The sequence below is a fragment of the Candoia aspera genome, chromosome 3 (genome assembly GCF_035149785.1).
Source record: "Candoia aspera isolate rCanAsp1 chromosome 3, rCanAsp1.hap2, whole genome shotgun sequence".
NCBI lineage: Eukaryota > Metazoa > Chordata > Lepidosauria > Squamata > Boidae > Candoia > Candoia aspera.
The window spans coordinates 108,838,622-108,852,381 of NC_086155.1; the positions used below are offsets into that span (position 1 = coordinate 108,838,622).

The 13,760-nt window shown below is 43.8% G+C and overlaps 1 protein-coding gene across 1 annotated transcript in view; it reads left to right on the forward strand.

Annotated features, from left to right (window-relative positions):
* Nucleotides 1-13,760, forward strand: part of SCYL3 (SCY1 like pseudokinase 3) — a 35,475-nt gene that overhangs the window by 17,142 nt on the left and 4,573 nt on the right. Inside the window, exons 6-10 of the mRNA XM_063298556.1 lie at nt 3,576-3,678; nt 4,631-4,742; nt 5,899-5,976; nt 11,303-11,442; nt 11,930-12,117. Coding sequence (XP_063154626.1) covers nt 3,576-3,678; nt 4,631-4,742; nt 5,899-5,976; nt 11,303-11,442; nt 11,930-12,117 — 621 coding nt within the window. The remainder of the gene's footprint in view (nt 1-3,575; nt 3,679-4,630; nt 4,743-5,898; nt 5,977-11,302; nt 11,443-11,929; nt 12,118-13,760) is intronic.

Below are 13,760 nucleotides of genomic sequence, written 5' to 3' on the forward strand. Positions count from 1 at the left end.
GCTTGTCGAGGACTTGCCTGAGTAGGGTCACATGTTCTTTGTGCGTTTTCGTGTAGATGAGGACGTCGTCTATGTAGACAAGGACCCCTTTGAACAGGTGTTCATGCAGTACCTCATTGATGAGCTGCATAAACACCCCGGGGGCCCCCGCGAGTCCGAACGGCAGCACTTTGTACTGGAAGGCGCCTAGAGGGCAGTTGAACGCAGTCTTCCATTCGTCCCCCTCCCTGATTCGGATGCGGTAGTACGCCTCGCGAAGGTCCAATTTGGAAAAGACTTTGCCCGTGGACAGGTGGGCGAGCATGTCTTTCACCAGGGGTAAGGGGTATTTGTTGGACAGGGAAGCCGCGTTTAGGCCCCGGTAGTCGGTGCAGAGCCATAGGGTGCCGTCTTTCTTCTCCCGGAATAAGACGAGGGCTCCGACCGGTGAGCATGCTGGCTCTATGAATCCCCTGTCTAGGTTTTTATCGATGAACTCCCGGAGGGTTGCCATCTCCTTCGGGGTCATCGAGTAGATCTTTGGTCTAGGTAAGGGGACGTCGGGCAGCAGGTCGATCCGGCAATCCGTCTTGCGGTGGGGGGGTAGTTGGTCAGCTTCCGCCTCTCCGAAGACCTCGGAGAAGTCGGCGTATTGTTCCGGTAGGTCTGCTGTGGTAGCGGCGTTGTCGTGCGTAGTCGCCTCTGCTCGTCCCACAGTGGGGTTGGTTCTGCCCGCTGGAACTGGTGCCCGATACTTGCCGTCGCCAAATGTGAAGGTGCGGGTCTCCCAGTTGATGCGCGGGTTGTTTGTCGCGAGCCATGGCATTCCCAGGACTGCAATGGGCCGCCCGATGTGGGTGACGACGAACGATGTGCGTTCGGTGTGAGTGCCCATTTGCAGGGTGACTGGCTCGGTTTGCATCGTAGCTGGTTTCCCTCCCGCTGTAGAGCCGTCCAGCTGGTGGAATGCCAGCGGCGTGGGGAGGGGGAAGCAGCGGAGGTCGAGTTTGGCGACTAAGTCGGGGTGGATGAGGTTTTTTGAGCACCCCGAGTCCACTAGTGCCGCGGCCGTGGTGGCTCCGTTGCCGGCAGAGAGTTTAATTGCCGCCATTATCACGGAGCTTTCGTCGTTCCGTCGAGGTGGTCCGCGCTGCTGTCCCACCGCCTGCCTCGCAACGCGTCTCAGGGCAGGCGGGGAGCTTTTCCCGCCGGCTGGTCTGGGTCTACGTTGTCCTCTTCCCCCCAGTAGGCGTCCCAGCCTTCCTCTGGTGTCGCTGTGGCTACGGTCATTCGGCGGTGAGGGGGCGGCACCAGGTTAGGTGGTTTGGGGCTAGCTTTCGGGGTGGGTTTAGGCGCACTGGTCGGCAGTCGGTTGGCGAAGCAATCCGCCGTCTTGTGCCCAAGTTTTCCACACCTCCCGCAGGGCTCCCGATTAAATTTCTTCTTTGGGTATGTGGGGCCGGCCGTCCCCACGTGTGGTGCGGGTACCTTTTTGCCGCTGTAGTTCGCGTCTTCCGTAGTTGTCATGAGGAAGGTGCGGTGCGCGTGTTCGGCTTTCCCCGCGAGGTGGATCCACCCGTGTAGAGTTTCTGGGTCGTCGCGGTAGAGGGCCCATTGGAGTACGTCGTGGTTGAGCCCCCTTTTGAACATTTCCAGCAGGGTGGTCTCGGACCAGTCGCTGACCTTCCCCGCGAGGGCTTTGAACTCGAGGGCGTAGTCTGGGACAGTGCGTGTGCCCTGTTTAAGTCTTTGGAGTGCGCTCTTCGCCCTCACTTTGGCTAGTGGGTCTTCGAAGTAGCTTCTCATCTCCTTGATGAAGGCGGGGAAGTTGGCGAGGGCGGGGGAGCTGGACTCGTACAGTTGGACGTACCAGTCCGCCGCCCGGTCTTGTACTTTGATCGCCACGGCAGCGATTTTGTCCGCTTCGGAGTCGTAGGAGTGTCCGTGCCTCCCCATGAACTCCCTGGCGTTTGTAATAAAGAACGACAGTTTCGCGGGGTTCCCATCAAAGAAGATGGGGAAGTCCTTTGGGGCCCGGGCGTTTTGTGCGGCCCTTCCTCTTGCTTCCTGGCCTGTGGTGTCGTCCGCCTGGGCCGTCTGTTGACCTTCATTTGGCCCGTGGGGGTTCGGCGCTTCGCTCGGGGTGCGGACCTGTGCGGGGACGTCGTTGGGCGGCGCGGGGGGCATGAGCGACTGAAGCATGGTCCGGAGTTCCTCCAGTTGGGTCTGCATGGCCGCGAGACCCGCTCATGCTTCCTCGTCCACGATCCGCGCCGCTGCTGGGGTCGGTTCTGTCGGTGTGTCGGCGGGGGTGGGTTGCCGGTGGGGTTCAGTCTCTCTCGGCCGTTGGTCCGCTTCCTCCGCCATCTGCTGGGTGTCTCCATCGTCCTCCTCCGTGCTTTCCGCCGTTGGGCTGTCGCTCCACGCCCGTTGCTGGGGTGCGATGTGGGGCGCGGGGTTCTCCGCTGGTTTCGGGAGGTATGTTGCTCCCTCCCGTGGTCGGGTTGCCTCCGTCGCCATCTCCCCTTGGGGTTGGAGCTGAGGCTCGGGTTGGGTCGGGTGGGCGTCCATGGCTCCGGGAGTCCGCGGTGCCTCTGGCCTCGGTCGGTCCTCCTCCGCTTCTTGCCGTGCAGCTCGCCCTCCTTGTCCGCGTCGCGCCGGCCTCATCTTCCTGGTCTTCTCGCCGTCTACTCCTCCCGCGGCTCGTTGTCGTCCGGTGGGGCTCGGCGAGGCTGAGTTTATGACTCTCAGCTTTATGTCACGCGCTGCCTACCTCTGAATAATTCTCAGACACTGGTTCTGTGGAACAGGCTCTGATTTATTCACAGCATAGATGCAGTTTAGGAAAAAAGCTGAGAGTGACAGGAGCGCGCCGGTGCGGGGTTTAAATACCCCGCGCCGGTCAGTGCCCCCTCACTCGCGGTTACGTCACCCCCCTTTGTCCAACACGTCCTGCCGGTAGGTGAGGGGTTGCGAGGCCCCGCTGGTGTTCCGGGATCGCCCATCATCGGTTTCTCTATTCCTCCGGTGATTGCTGTCAGCTGGGCGATCTCCGTTGCGTTAGCGCTAACAGCTTGGGTGTGCCTCGCGATCCGTTTAGCCATTGTTTCTTGACCTTCAGTCTTTGTGAGTTGATGGCGACTTATCTTGAGCCCCTTCCCCTGTTTCATTTCTATTGTCATGTGTGCCATTGCGCTGATGTCTTCAGCTCAACGGCACTCATGACACTCTGCAACTGCTGTGAAAAAAAAGCAAATTTCATATTTGGGCTTACTAGGAAAAGAATTAAAAATAATTCTTTTAAATAATTATTATAATTTCTTTATCAAAGTCTGTGGCTCTGGAATGTCCTTCCAGGGATGGTAGCAGTAGTGGGGTTTTCCAGTGGCATTCTGCATGTTAAGACCTTCAATTGAGAAAGAATTTTAGGTATTTTAGGTATGATTTTATTGTTTTTAACTATTATATGGTACTCTGGCTATTTTAGTAGAAAGATAAAGTACATATATTTTTACATTCTTTAGGAAATATTATATACTGAAAGGTAATGTTTCTGAAATGATTAGTGTCTGCCATATAATATTTTTATTCTCCAGTCTGTAGACTTCCAGCTTCTTCCGGAAGGCCATGGACATTCCCGAGATGCCTATTCATTTGGTGTAATGGTAGAAAATCTGCTTACTTTTTTAAATGAAGAAGGTAAGAATCCTCAGAAATAAAATGTATTGTTTCAGACATAAATGCACTCACAGTTCAGAATGGCTAAAAGGAAATAGTTTTATAAAAAATGCTTAGTGGAACTGTGAAACATGATTCTGCTTGTGGGCTTCTGTAGTGATCTTGTTGGTCACTCCCTAGAGAACACAGGATTAGAAAGTTCTGATTTTAGTAAATAAAAAAGTCCATGTAGAATCATAGCAGAACTTTCTTTCTTTCTGAAGGAACTGAGTTGACCATTATTTCTGCCATGCTATTTTTTAACAGGCAATGTTATTAAATTAAACAGAGTAGGTTTCTTTACGAACTCCTGCAATTCACAATTGTAAAATGCTGCCTTTTAAAGCCAGCAATGAATGACTTCAGGGATTGTTTATCAGAATCCTCTATGAGAGATTTTTCCAAAATCAGTCTTATATGTTATTTAACACAAAAAATTAATCAAGGCAGCAGTGGTTTGAATATCCTGTCTGTATAGATTGGACCAGGAATTGATAGAAAAGTTGACAAATTTTAGAGAAGTTATTTTTTCTCTTTAGTTTTAAAACGTGGAATCTCCCTTCCTGACCCCAAACAAAATAATTCTGTGCTTTTTGGCGTGTGGAGCAAATAATCTACCAAACTTTGCTGTGTATCCATGAAAGTTTTATATTCCCATAATTATTAAGTAGGAAAACATGTTCTTCTCTTCCATTCTTTTGAAATAATCTTCCATGATATTTAGCTTCCATCTTTATTTAGCTTCATTTTATTTTCTTTCTATAGCCACTATAAGGAAAAAGCAATTATTGCTGTTCTGGAGACAGTATTTGCTTAAGGTGCAAAAGAATATATCATAACATCCTGCTTTTTCATTATACTGTACTCTCTTGAGTTGACAAAACTTTTTGTTCTCAGTTTCTAAGAGAATTTATTGCTAAACTTTGTGTTTTAGTTTCAGAAGATGTTCTCTCCAGCTTTCAGCATACCTTACACTCTACTTTGCTAAATCCAGATCTAACATGCCGCTCTCCATTGTCCAGCCTACTGTCTCATGAATATTTTAGGTAAGCAAGTTGCTGAAATATAAACTGACTCGTCAAAGCTTTACTGAACATGTTTTTTTTTAATTAGCATGGGTGAAAGGATCCTAGTAATAATGAATAAGAGTATTCTTAGTTAATTTCTATTGTGCTTTGCATTAGGAACTAATTAATAATACTGCAACTGCAATGCTTCGGTCCTGGTGATAGGTAAGATATGATCAATGCTTTGAGGAGATCTGGTGTTCAGTATGCAGTCAGTGCCTAAACAACACTGATTGACAAAATAAGCTTTGGTGAAAAGAATGATCAAGGTTCTGATTATATTGTTGTTCTTAGCATTTGTCCCACTTAGTAGCAGTGTCTACATGTTTTTGTACTGTGCTCACCCAGTTTTTATTGCATAGCTTCTGATGTGACATAGGTTAGTTCATTTGTTTAAAAAAAAACTGTGCCAGAGCCTGATGCTGATTAGGGTTGAGAGGGAGCGATTGGCCCAAAGTCACTCATCTGGCTTCCGTGCCTAAGGGAGAACTAGAAGCCAGGTCTCTGTGCTCTTAGTTCAGCACCTTAACCACTACACCATGCTGGCTTTCTTATTATACCCCTGACTATAATTACACAAATATGGAATTAGTGCTTTATTTAGGTCTGTTTTTTAATGTATGCCTGCAGTGAAGTATTCTTATTTTGCAAACTGAGAATTGGACCTGTAATGGTCTGTTAGAGATAAAATGATCAATCCATAGATGAAAAAATGCCATGATTTGTCTTTCAAATTTATATCCAATAGTGTGTTAATATTTTTACATCTAGCAAATTTAAGACAATCTTGAAAGAAGCTGCAACAATGTACATGTGACTGTGTGTATTTTTGATTTTTATTTATGCCTGGTGTACAGAGACCACTCTTAGAAGTCTGATTTTGACTGAGTTTAGATAGAAACATGGAGGCAGGGGTCCTCTTATGTATATTGGAATCCATATTAAATCCTTCAACTTGAATTGTTCTTGGGAGCAGTCTCTACTTAATTTGTGTGCTGGCATCATTGCACTGTGGAGCATGACTGCCTCTTTCTAGCATGAAATTCTATCTGCATATGGGTCATTTTTATTTGTGGATATTGAGTTATTCTGTTTGTATGTTCTTGCTCAATAATGACCATTTAAACTTTTTCAGAAATGATTTCTTAGAAGTTGTGAGCTTTCTGAATAGTTTAACACTGAAATCTGAGGAGGAAAAAACAGAATTTTTCAAGTAAGAATAAACGTTGACTGTTTACTGACTTTTGTATTTTCGTTTCCATGGCATTTTATAAAGTTTTTTTTGTTTGATTGACTACAATATATAGTATATTAACCTGAGAAACTGAGACTAAAAATACCTGAGGAAGATGCTAAAGATTTCATTTATAGTTCAGACAACCTTCTGAAAATTGGTTAGTAGCATCAAATTGCAAGAAACTAATCCCTTTTTTCATTTGTGCAAGCAGTTAAGTCAACTTATAAAAATCTAGAAAAAGATTAGAAGAACATCTTCAAAAAGGCAGTTCTGAAGCAAGTTACCACTGTAATTTTCATTACAGCATTATATTCTGATGAATAGATCAGGAACTTTTGTCTGAATTAATAACATGCATCATTATTTTCTCCAGTACTATACCTTTCCAGTGAAAAAGAATAAAGGATGAACCTGAAGCCTTTTACATTAGCTTTATGTATTCTGCTATTGACCTATGATGTTGCTTAATATAGCTGGAATGATTAGCATCTATTTATTGGCATTTTCATAAAGATTTGCACATGAAGGAAATAGGTTTTAAAATTTCATTCAATTTATTTGCAAGTGGTGTCATTTTCTTCAAAACATAAAAAATAATTTCCAAACAAATAATATAAAAGCTATTTTATATTATGTTATGAAGAGTCCAGAAGTTTTCGTGAGCATATAATGATGAATTAGGCTGCTAAACAATTCTTGGCTTCAAGATTTTTTTTCCCTTGTACCTTTGAGTCAGTCTGGACTCCTGGCGACTGCCTGGACAAGTTCTTGCAATTTTCTCGGCAAGAAAGTGGTTTGCCATTGCCTTCTTCCTAGGGCTGAGAGAGAGTGACTGGCCTAAGGTCACTCAGCTAGCTTCAGGCTAAGGCGGGACTAGAATTCAGGGTCTCCCAGTTTATAGCTTGATGCCTTAAGCACTACTCCAAACTGGCTCTTTCAAGATCATACTGGTCCAGTATTAGAATATCTGCAAATTCCCAAGCTCTTGGTTTCAACCTTTCAAAGAAATGCTGAACAACTTAGGAAGTTGCTTGTTATGAGGTTGCTTCTCTTACTTTTTCCTTGTGGTTTAGTAGATCTGTAGCAGAAACCATTTGGGGAACACCATTATTCAGTGAGGCCTATTTGGCAAGAACATATGAAAAGGCTTTTCCCAGTATTTCTTTCTAAATTATGGAATGTTCTCCAGAGTAAAAATTGCTCTGCTTTCTTGACTATTTGAAAGGGAGATAAATTTAGTCTTTATAGCTTCTTTAATATTTGAATCTTCAGCAAAGGATCGTTACATTGTCGTGGTGCTGGAGCTTGAGCACCTCAATGATGCCATGAGCTAAACCGTGAAGGACCACCCAAGACGGGAAGGTCATGACAGAGAGGTCAGACTAAATGTGATCCCTGGGGAAGGTAATGGCAACCCACCCCAGTATTCTTGCCGTGAAAACTAAATGGATCAGTACAACCAGAGATATGTCGATATACCATCGGAAGATGAGACCCCCAGGTCGGAAGATGGTCAAAATGCTACTGGGGAGGAACAGAGGATGAGCTCAACTAGCCCCAGACGTGATGACGCAGCTAGCTCAAAGCCGAAAGGACGGCTAGCGGCCAACGGTGCTGGTGGTGAACAGCAAATCCGATGTTCTAAGGATCAACACTCCACTGGAACCTGGAATGTAAGATCTATGAGCCAGGGCAAATTGGATGTGGTTATTGGTGAGATGTCAAGATTAAAGATAGACATTCTGGGCGTCAGTGAACTGAAATGGACTGGAATGGGCCACTTCACATCAAATGACCACCAGATTTACTACTGTGGACAAGAGGACCACAGAAGAAATGGAGTAGCCTTCATAATTAATAGTAAAGTGGCTAAAGCAGTGCTTGGATACAATCCAAAAAAGGATAGAATGATCTCAATTCGAATTCAGGGCAAGCCATCTAACATCACATTGATCCAAATATACGCCCCAACCACAGATGCTGAAGAAGCTGAAGTAGAGCAGTTCTATGAGGATCTGCAGCACCTACTGGACAACACGCCTAAAAGAGATGTTATTTTCATCACAGGAGACTGGAATGCTAAGGTGGGCAGTCAAATGACACCTGGAATTACAGGTAAGCATGGCCTGGGGGAACAAAACGAAGCAGGACATAGGCTGATAGAATTTTGCCAAGACAACTCACTCTGCATAACAAACACTCTCTTCCAACAACCTAAGAGACGGCTTTATACATGGACTTCCTCAGATGGTCAACACCGAAATCAGTTTGACTACATCATTGCAGCCAAAGGTGGTGGACATTTATACAGTGGGTAAAAACAAGACCTGGAGCTGACTGTAGTTCAGATCACGAACTTCCTATTGCACAATTTAGGATCAGACTAAAGAGATTAGGGAAGACGCACAGATCAGCTAGATATGAGCTCACTAATATTCCTAAGGAATATGCAGTGGAGGTGAAGAGTCAATTTAAAGGACTGGACTTAGTAGATAGGGTCCCGGAAGAACTCTGGACAGAGGTTTGCAACATTGTTCAGGAGGCGGCAACAAAATATATCCCAAAGAAAGAGAAAACCAAGAAGGCAAAATGGCTGTCTGCTGAGACACTAGAAGTAGCCCAAGAAAGAAAGAAAGCAAAAGGCAACAGTGATAGGGGGAGATATGCCCAATTAAATGCAAAATTCCAGAGGTTAGCCAGAAGAGATAAGGAATTATTTTTAAACAAGCAATGCGTGGAAGTGGAAGAAGACAATAGAATAGGAAGGTCAAGAGACCTCTTCCAGAAAATTAGAAACATCGGAGGTAAACTCCAAGCAAAAATGGGTATGATCAAAAACAAAGATGGTAAGGACCTAACAGAAGAAGAAGAGATCAAGAAAAGGTGGCAAGAATATACAGAAGACCTGTATAGGAAGGATAACAATATCGGGGATAGCTTTGATGGTGTGGTCAGTGAGCTAGAGCCAGACATCCTGAAGAGTGAGGTTGAGTGAGCCGTAAGAAGCATTGCTAATAACAAGGCAGCAGGAGACGACGGCATCCCAGCTGAACTGTTCAAAATCTTGCGAGATGATGCTGTCAAGGTAATGCATGCTATATGCCAGCAAATTTGGAAAACACAAGAATGGCCATCAGATTGGAAAAAATCAACTTATATCCCCATACCAAAAAAGGGAAACACTAAAGAGTGTTCAAACTATCGAACAGTAGCACTCATTTCACATGCCAGTAAGGTAATGCTCAAGATCCTGCAAGGTAGACTTCAGCAATTCATGGAGTGAGAATTGCCAGATGTACAAGCTGGCTTTAGAAAAGGCAGAGGAACTAGAGACCAAATTGCCAATATCTGCTGGATAATGGAAAAAGCCAGGGAGTTTCAGAAAAACATCTATTTCTGTTTTATTGACTATTCTAAAGCCTTTGGGTGGACCATAACAAATTGTGGCAAGTTCTTAGTGGTATGGGGATACCAAGTCATCTTGTCTGCCTCCTGAAGAATCTGTATAACGACCAAGTAGCAACAGTAAGAACAGACCAGGGAACAACAGACTGGTTTAAGATTGGGAAAGGAGTACGGCAGGGCTGTATACTCTCACCCTCCCTATTCAGCTTGTATGCAGAACATATCATGCGACATGCTGGGCTTGAGGAATCCAAAGCTGGAGTTAAAATCGCTGGAAGAAACATTAACAATCTCAGATATGCAGATGATACCACTTTGATGGCTGAAAGCAAAGAGGAACTGAGGAGCCTTATGATGAAGGTGAAAGAAGAAAGTGCAAAAGCTGGCCTGCAGCTAAACCTCAAAAAAACCAAGATTATGGCAACCAGCTTGATTGATAACTGGCAAATAGAGGGAGAAAATGTAGAAGCAGTGAAAGACTTTGTATTTCTAGGTGCAAAGATTACTGCAGATGCTGACTGAAGTCAGGAAATCAGAAGAGGCTTAATCCTTGGGAGAAGAGCAATGACCAATCTCGATAAAATAGTTAAGAGCAGAGTCATCACACTGACAACAAAGGTCCGCATAGTTAAAGCAATGGTGTTCCCCGTAGTAACATATGGCTGCGAGAGCTGGACCATAAGGAAGGCTGAGAGAAGGAAGATAGATGCTTTTGAACTGTGGTGTTGGAGGAAAATTCTGAGAGTGCCTTGGACTGCAAGAAGATCAAACCAGTCCATCCTCCAGGAAATAAAGCCAGACTGCTCACTTGAGGGAACGATATTAAAGGCAAAACTGAAATACTTTGGCCACATAATGAGAAGACAGGACAGCCTGGAGAAGATGCTGATGCTAGGGAGAGTGGAGGGCGAAAGGAAGAGGGGCCGACCAAGGGCAAGGTGGATGGATGATATTCTAGAGGTGACAGACTCGTCCCTTGGGGAGCTGGGGGTGTTGACGACCGACAGGAAGTTCTGGCGTGGGCTGGTCCATGAAGTCATGAAGAGTCGGAAGCGACTAAACGAATAAACAACAACAGTATTTGAATATGGATCTGTTAATATCAAATATTAATACTGTTAATATCAAATATTAAAACTGTTAAATATATTTATTAAATGAAATAATGTTCACGTAAGTCATTATATAGGAACATCTTAAAACGAATGGCTGTATGAACATTCCCAGCCATCTTCCAGTTCAGCTACACCGAAATAATATTTTCTATGGAATGAACATAAAATAGAAAACAGGCATCATCTGTCAATGCCAAAGGTACATGCTCAAGGTGTATCTGAAGTTGATTCAGGTATTCAGGAGGATCACTTGATGATTGATAAGGAGTTGTAATCCACAGATATTCTAGTCCAAATTAGCACCGCCACTGGGGTTGTCTATATGAATTTCCTACTGGTCAGATGTCATGAATTAGAGACTTCTGATCCATTCAAATCCATGGTTATGTCTTGGTATGGAGAAGAGGTGGATAGAGATTGTGTTTTGTTATGGGGGGTGGAGGAATAAGATAAGGAACCTGTATATTTAATTATGTGACAAGTTTTGATTGCCTTTTTGATGGGATTTGACTGAATGCTATAAATGCTGTTATTAAAAAAACAGTGTAAGCATGACAAATTCAATTCCTAGATTGTTAATAGTTTTCATATCTACAAAACTACATTTCTATACTTGAGGCTAAAAAGCAGTGGAAGGAATTATGGAGCTTGTTCTTATATGCAATGGGTTTGACCTATTTTTTTATTTTAAGAAATGCTAGAAAGAGGTGAGAGGTGGTAAATGTAAAATATAAATGTAGAAACTGTCTGTGAGGCACTGACCAGTTTCTTTCTTAATACAGATTCCTGCTAGACAGAGTGGCTGGCTTGTCAGAGAAGCTGATTGCTTTGCGCTTGGTACCTCTCTTGCTCAATCAGCTTGTGTTTGCTGAGCCAGTAGCTGTGAAGAGTTTTCTTCCTCATCTTTTGGGGCCCAAGAAGGGTAAACATTGAATACTATCTCTCCAGCATGCATTGAGTCTGAGAGTTGGCGTACCCTAGATGAAGTGCCACAGGATGAAATGATTAACCAGGTTATATACATTGGGGGACAGAAGTTGCTATGGCTGTTTTCACCTCTTCTGCCGTGTTTTCTATCTTGATTCTCTAACTCTTTCACTGAGATGATATAGTCTAGTGGGATTTTTGTCCCTTAGAGATTAATGAAAGTTGCCATACTGACCCCTTTCCTCATTCCAGTTGGCTTCAGTAAGCAGGTAGCTGTCTATTCTGTTTTTCGCATAGTGCTTCAAACATTAGAAAAGACAGCGGATCTCTTTAAAGACTTTTAGTTTTAAGTTCCGCTTCAACAAACCAGAGAAAAATATTTAAATGTAAAATTGAAAGCTTTGTGATAATAGTTGTGGCAGCAACTTTGAATTGCCAGTTTTGGTTGGCATCATGTTAACTCTCCAACTTCTTCACCCCAGATAAATTGAGCGAAAACCAGATCAATGGCTTGCTGTCTCCAGCTGTGTTCCAAGCACATGTCAGCCCGGTACTGCTGAAACTCTTTGAGGTGCACGAAGAACATGTTCGGATCGTACTGCTGTCTCACCTAGATGCCTATGCGGAACTGTTTACACAGAAAGAGCTGAAAAACATCATATTGCCACAGGTGAACAGGGCAGATAGGAACCTAGAGCAGTCTATTTTACTGATCTGGAAGGGAGGCAACTCTGAATTTATGTCAACCCTCCCCCAAAAGAAAATTCAACAGAATATATATATATATATATACACACACATAAACATTGAACCTACTGCCCTGCTTTGTCAGGTAGGGTTGCCAACTTTCATTGAGATATATTCTGGAGGCTTTTTTCCCAACCAATGTATGCATGTGGGATATGTATGTGTGTGTGTGTACGTGCGCGAGCATGCACATATGTGTTTCTGGATATACAAACTGGCTAGAGGTCATATTCCCAAAAAGGGCAGGGATAGGATGAAAAGTTATTAATTTAATTAATGGTTACTAATTAAAATTAACTGCCTGTAAAATAAGGCGCCAATGTAAAATTGATTTGAATGTACATTTACACACATACTTTCTTGCACATGAATTTCCCTCTTGCATCCATAGATACGGGTAACTAAACACATAGGGAGAGTGAAGTAATTAGAGTTCAGGAAGCAGAAACCTCTGTGTGCTCACTCTGTAGTAAATCTCACTGAGTTGAGTGATAAGAAACTACTTATGCTAGGAATAGGTCTGTTTACCTTACTTTCTCCAAGTAAGTGAGGGAGGAACCTGGAGAACAGACCCTTGCAATATTAACCTGCTTTTTCTTTCTGTTTGCAAAAAACCCTCCAAACTTAAATGGTTGGTTTATGTATGGTTGATTTTTGTGCTGGGCTGCAGGACAAGTCATCTTATGCAGTACTCCGCAGTAAGTCCTAGTGAGTTCAGTTGCTCTTACGTAGACAGTGAGTAAAGGAAAGTTTATCATCGAAACTCTCAAATGATTAAGGATGCTAATTTTCCAGCATTCTCATTCACACAGATAGCCTTCATGGATAGAGGAGACTCTTGGTTGCGTCCTTTGCACATGGAGGAGAAGACAAGGGTGCTCATCACCGCCCCTTGAAGTGAGAACAGCTGCTTCTCCCCCTCCATTTCAGCTGCTTGCTCTTAATTATTTACATTCTCTGCCTGTCCATTTTGTTACCATGTTCTAGGTAAAATAGGCAGTTCATCACTTTGACCAAAGGAGGTCAAGTGACAAAATGCATTGCAACCTCACAACACAAACTCTGTCCCTGAAGTACTTGCACGCAACAATACGATACTAGTATGAAAGGGTGGAGTTTGCTTCATGATATCACGATGCACATTTTGTCATGTTGTCATTGTGGATAGCTGTGGATGACCACCTCAATGCACAGATAATTATGGGGGGGGGGGTTGGGGGAGGGGAAATTTTCTTTCTAGTGAACACAATTATTAAGGAAGCACTTGATTTCCAGTGAGATTATTTACAAAGGTAAAGTCAGCCCCTTATCTGGCACCAATCTTTTTCATTTCTCTTCAGGAATATGATTCTGAAGTTCTATCCATCTTCTCAATCTGGACTGATTTTCCCCTTTACCCACCTTTTTTGGTTTAAGTAGCTACACCTACAAAGTCTTATCTATGCTGTGCAGTCCCAAGTGGGGACCTGGGGTGTAACTTGGGGTGAGTTACAAAAAAAAACCAAGTTGTAAGTGTGGTTGTGGTAATAAGTTTTCACAATAAACCAAATTTGTTGGAAATATCCC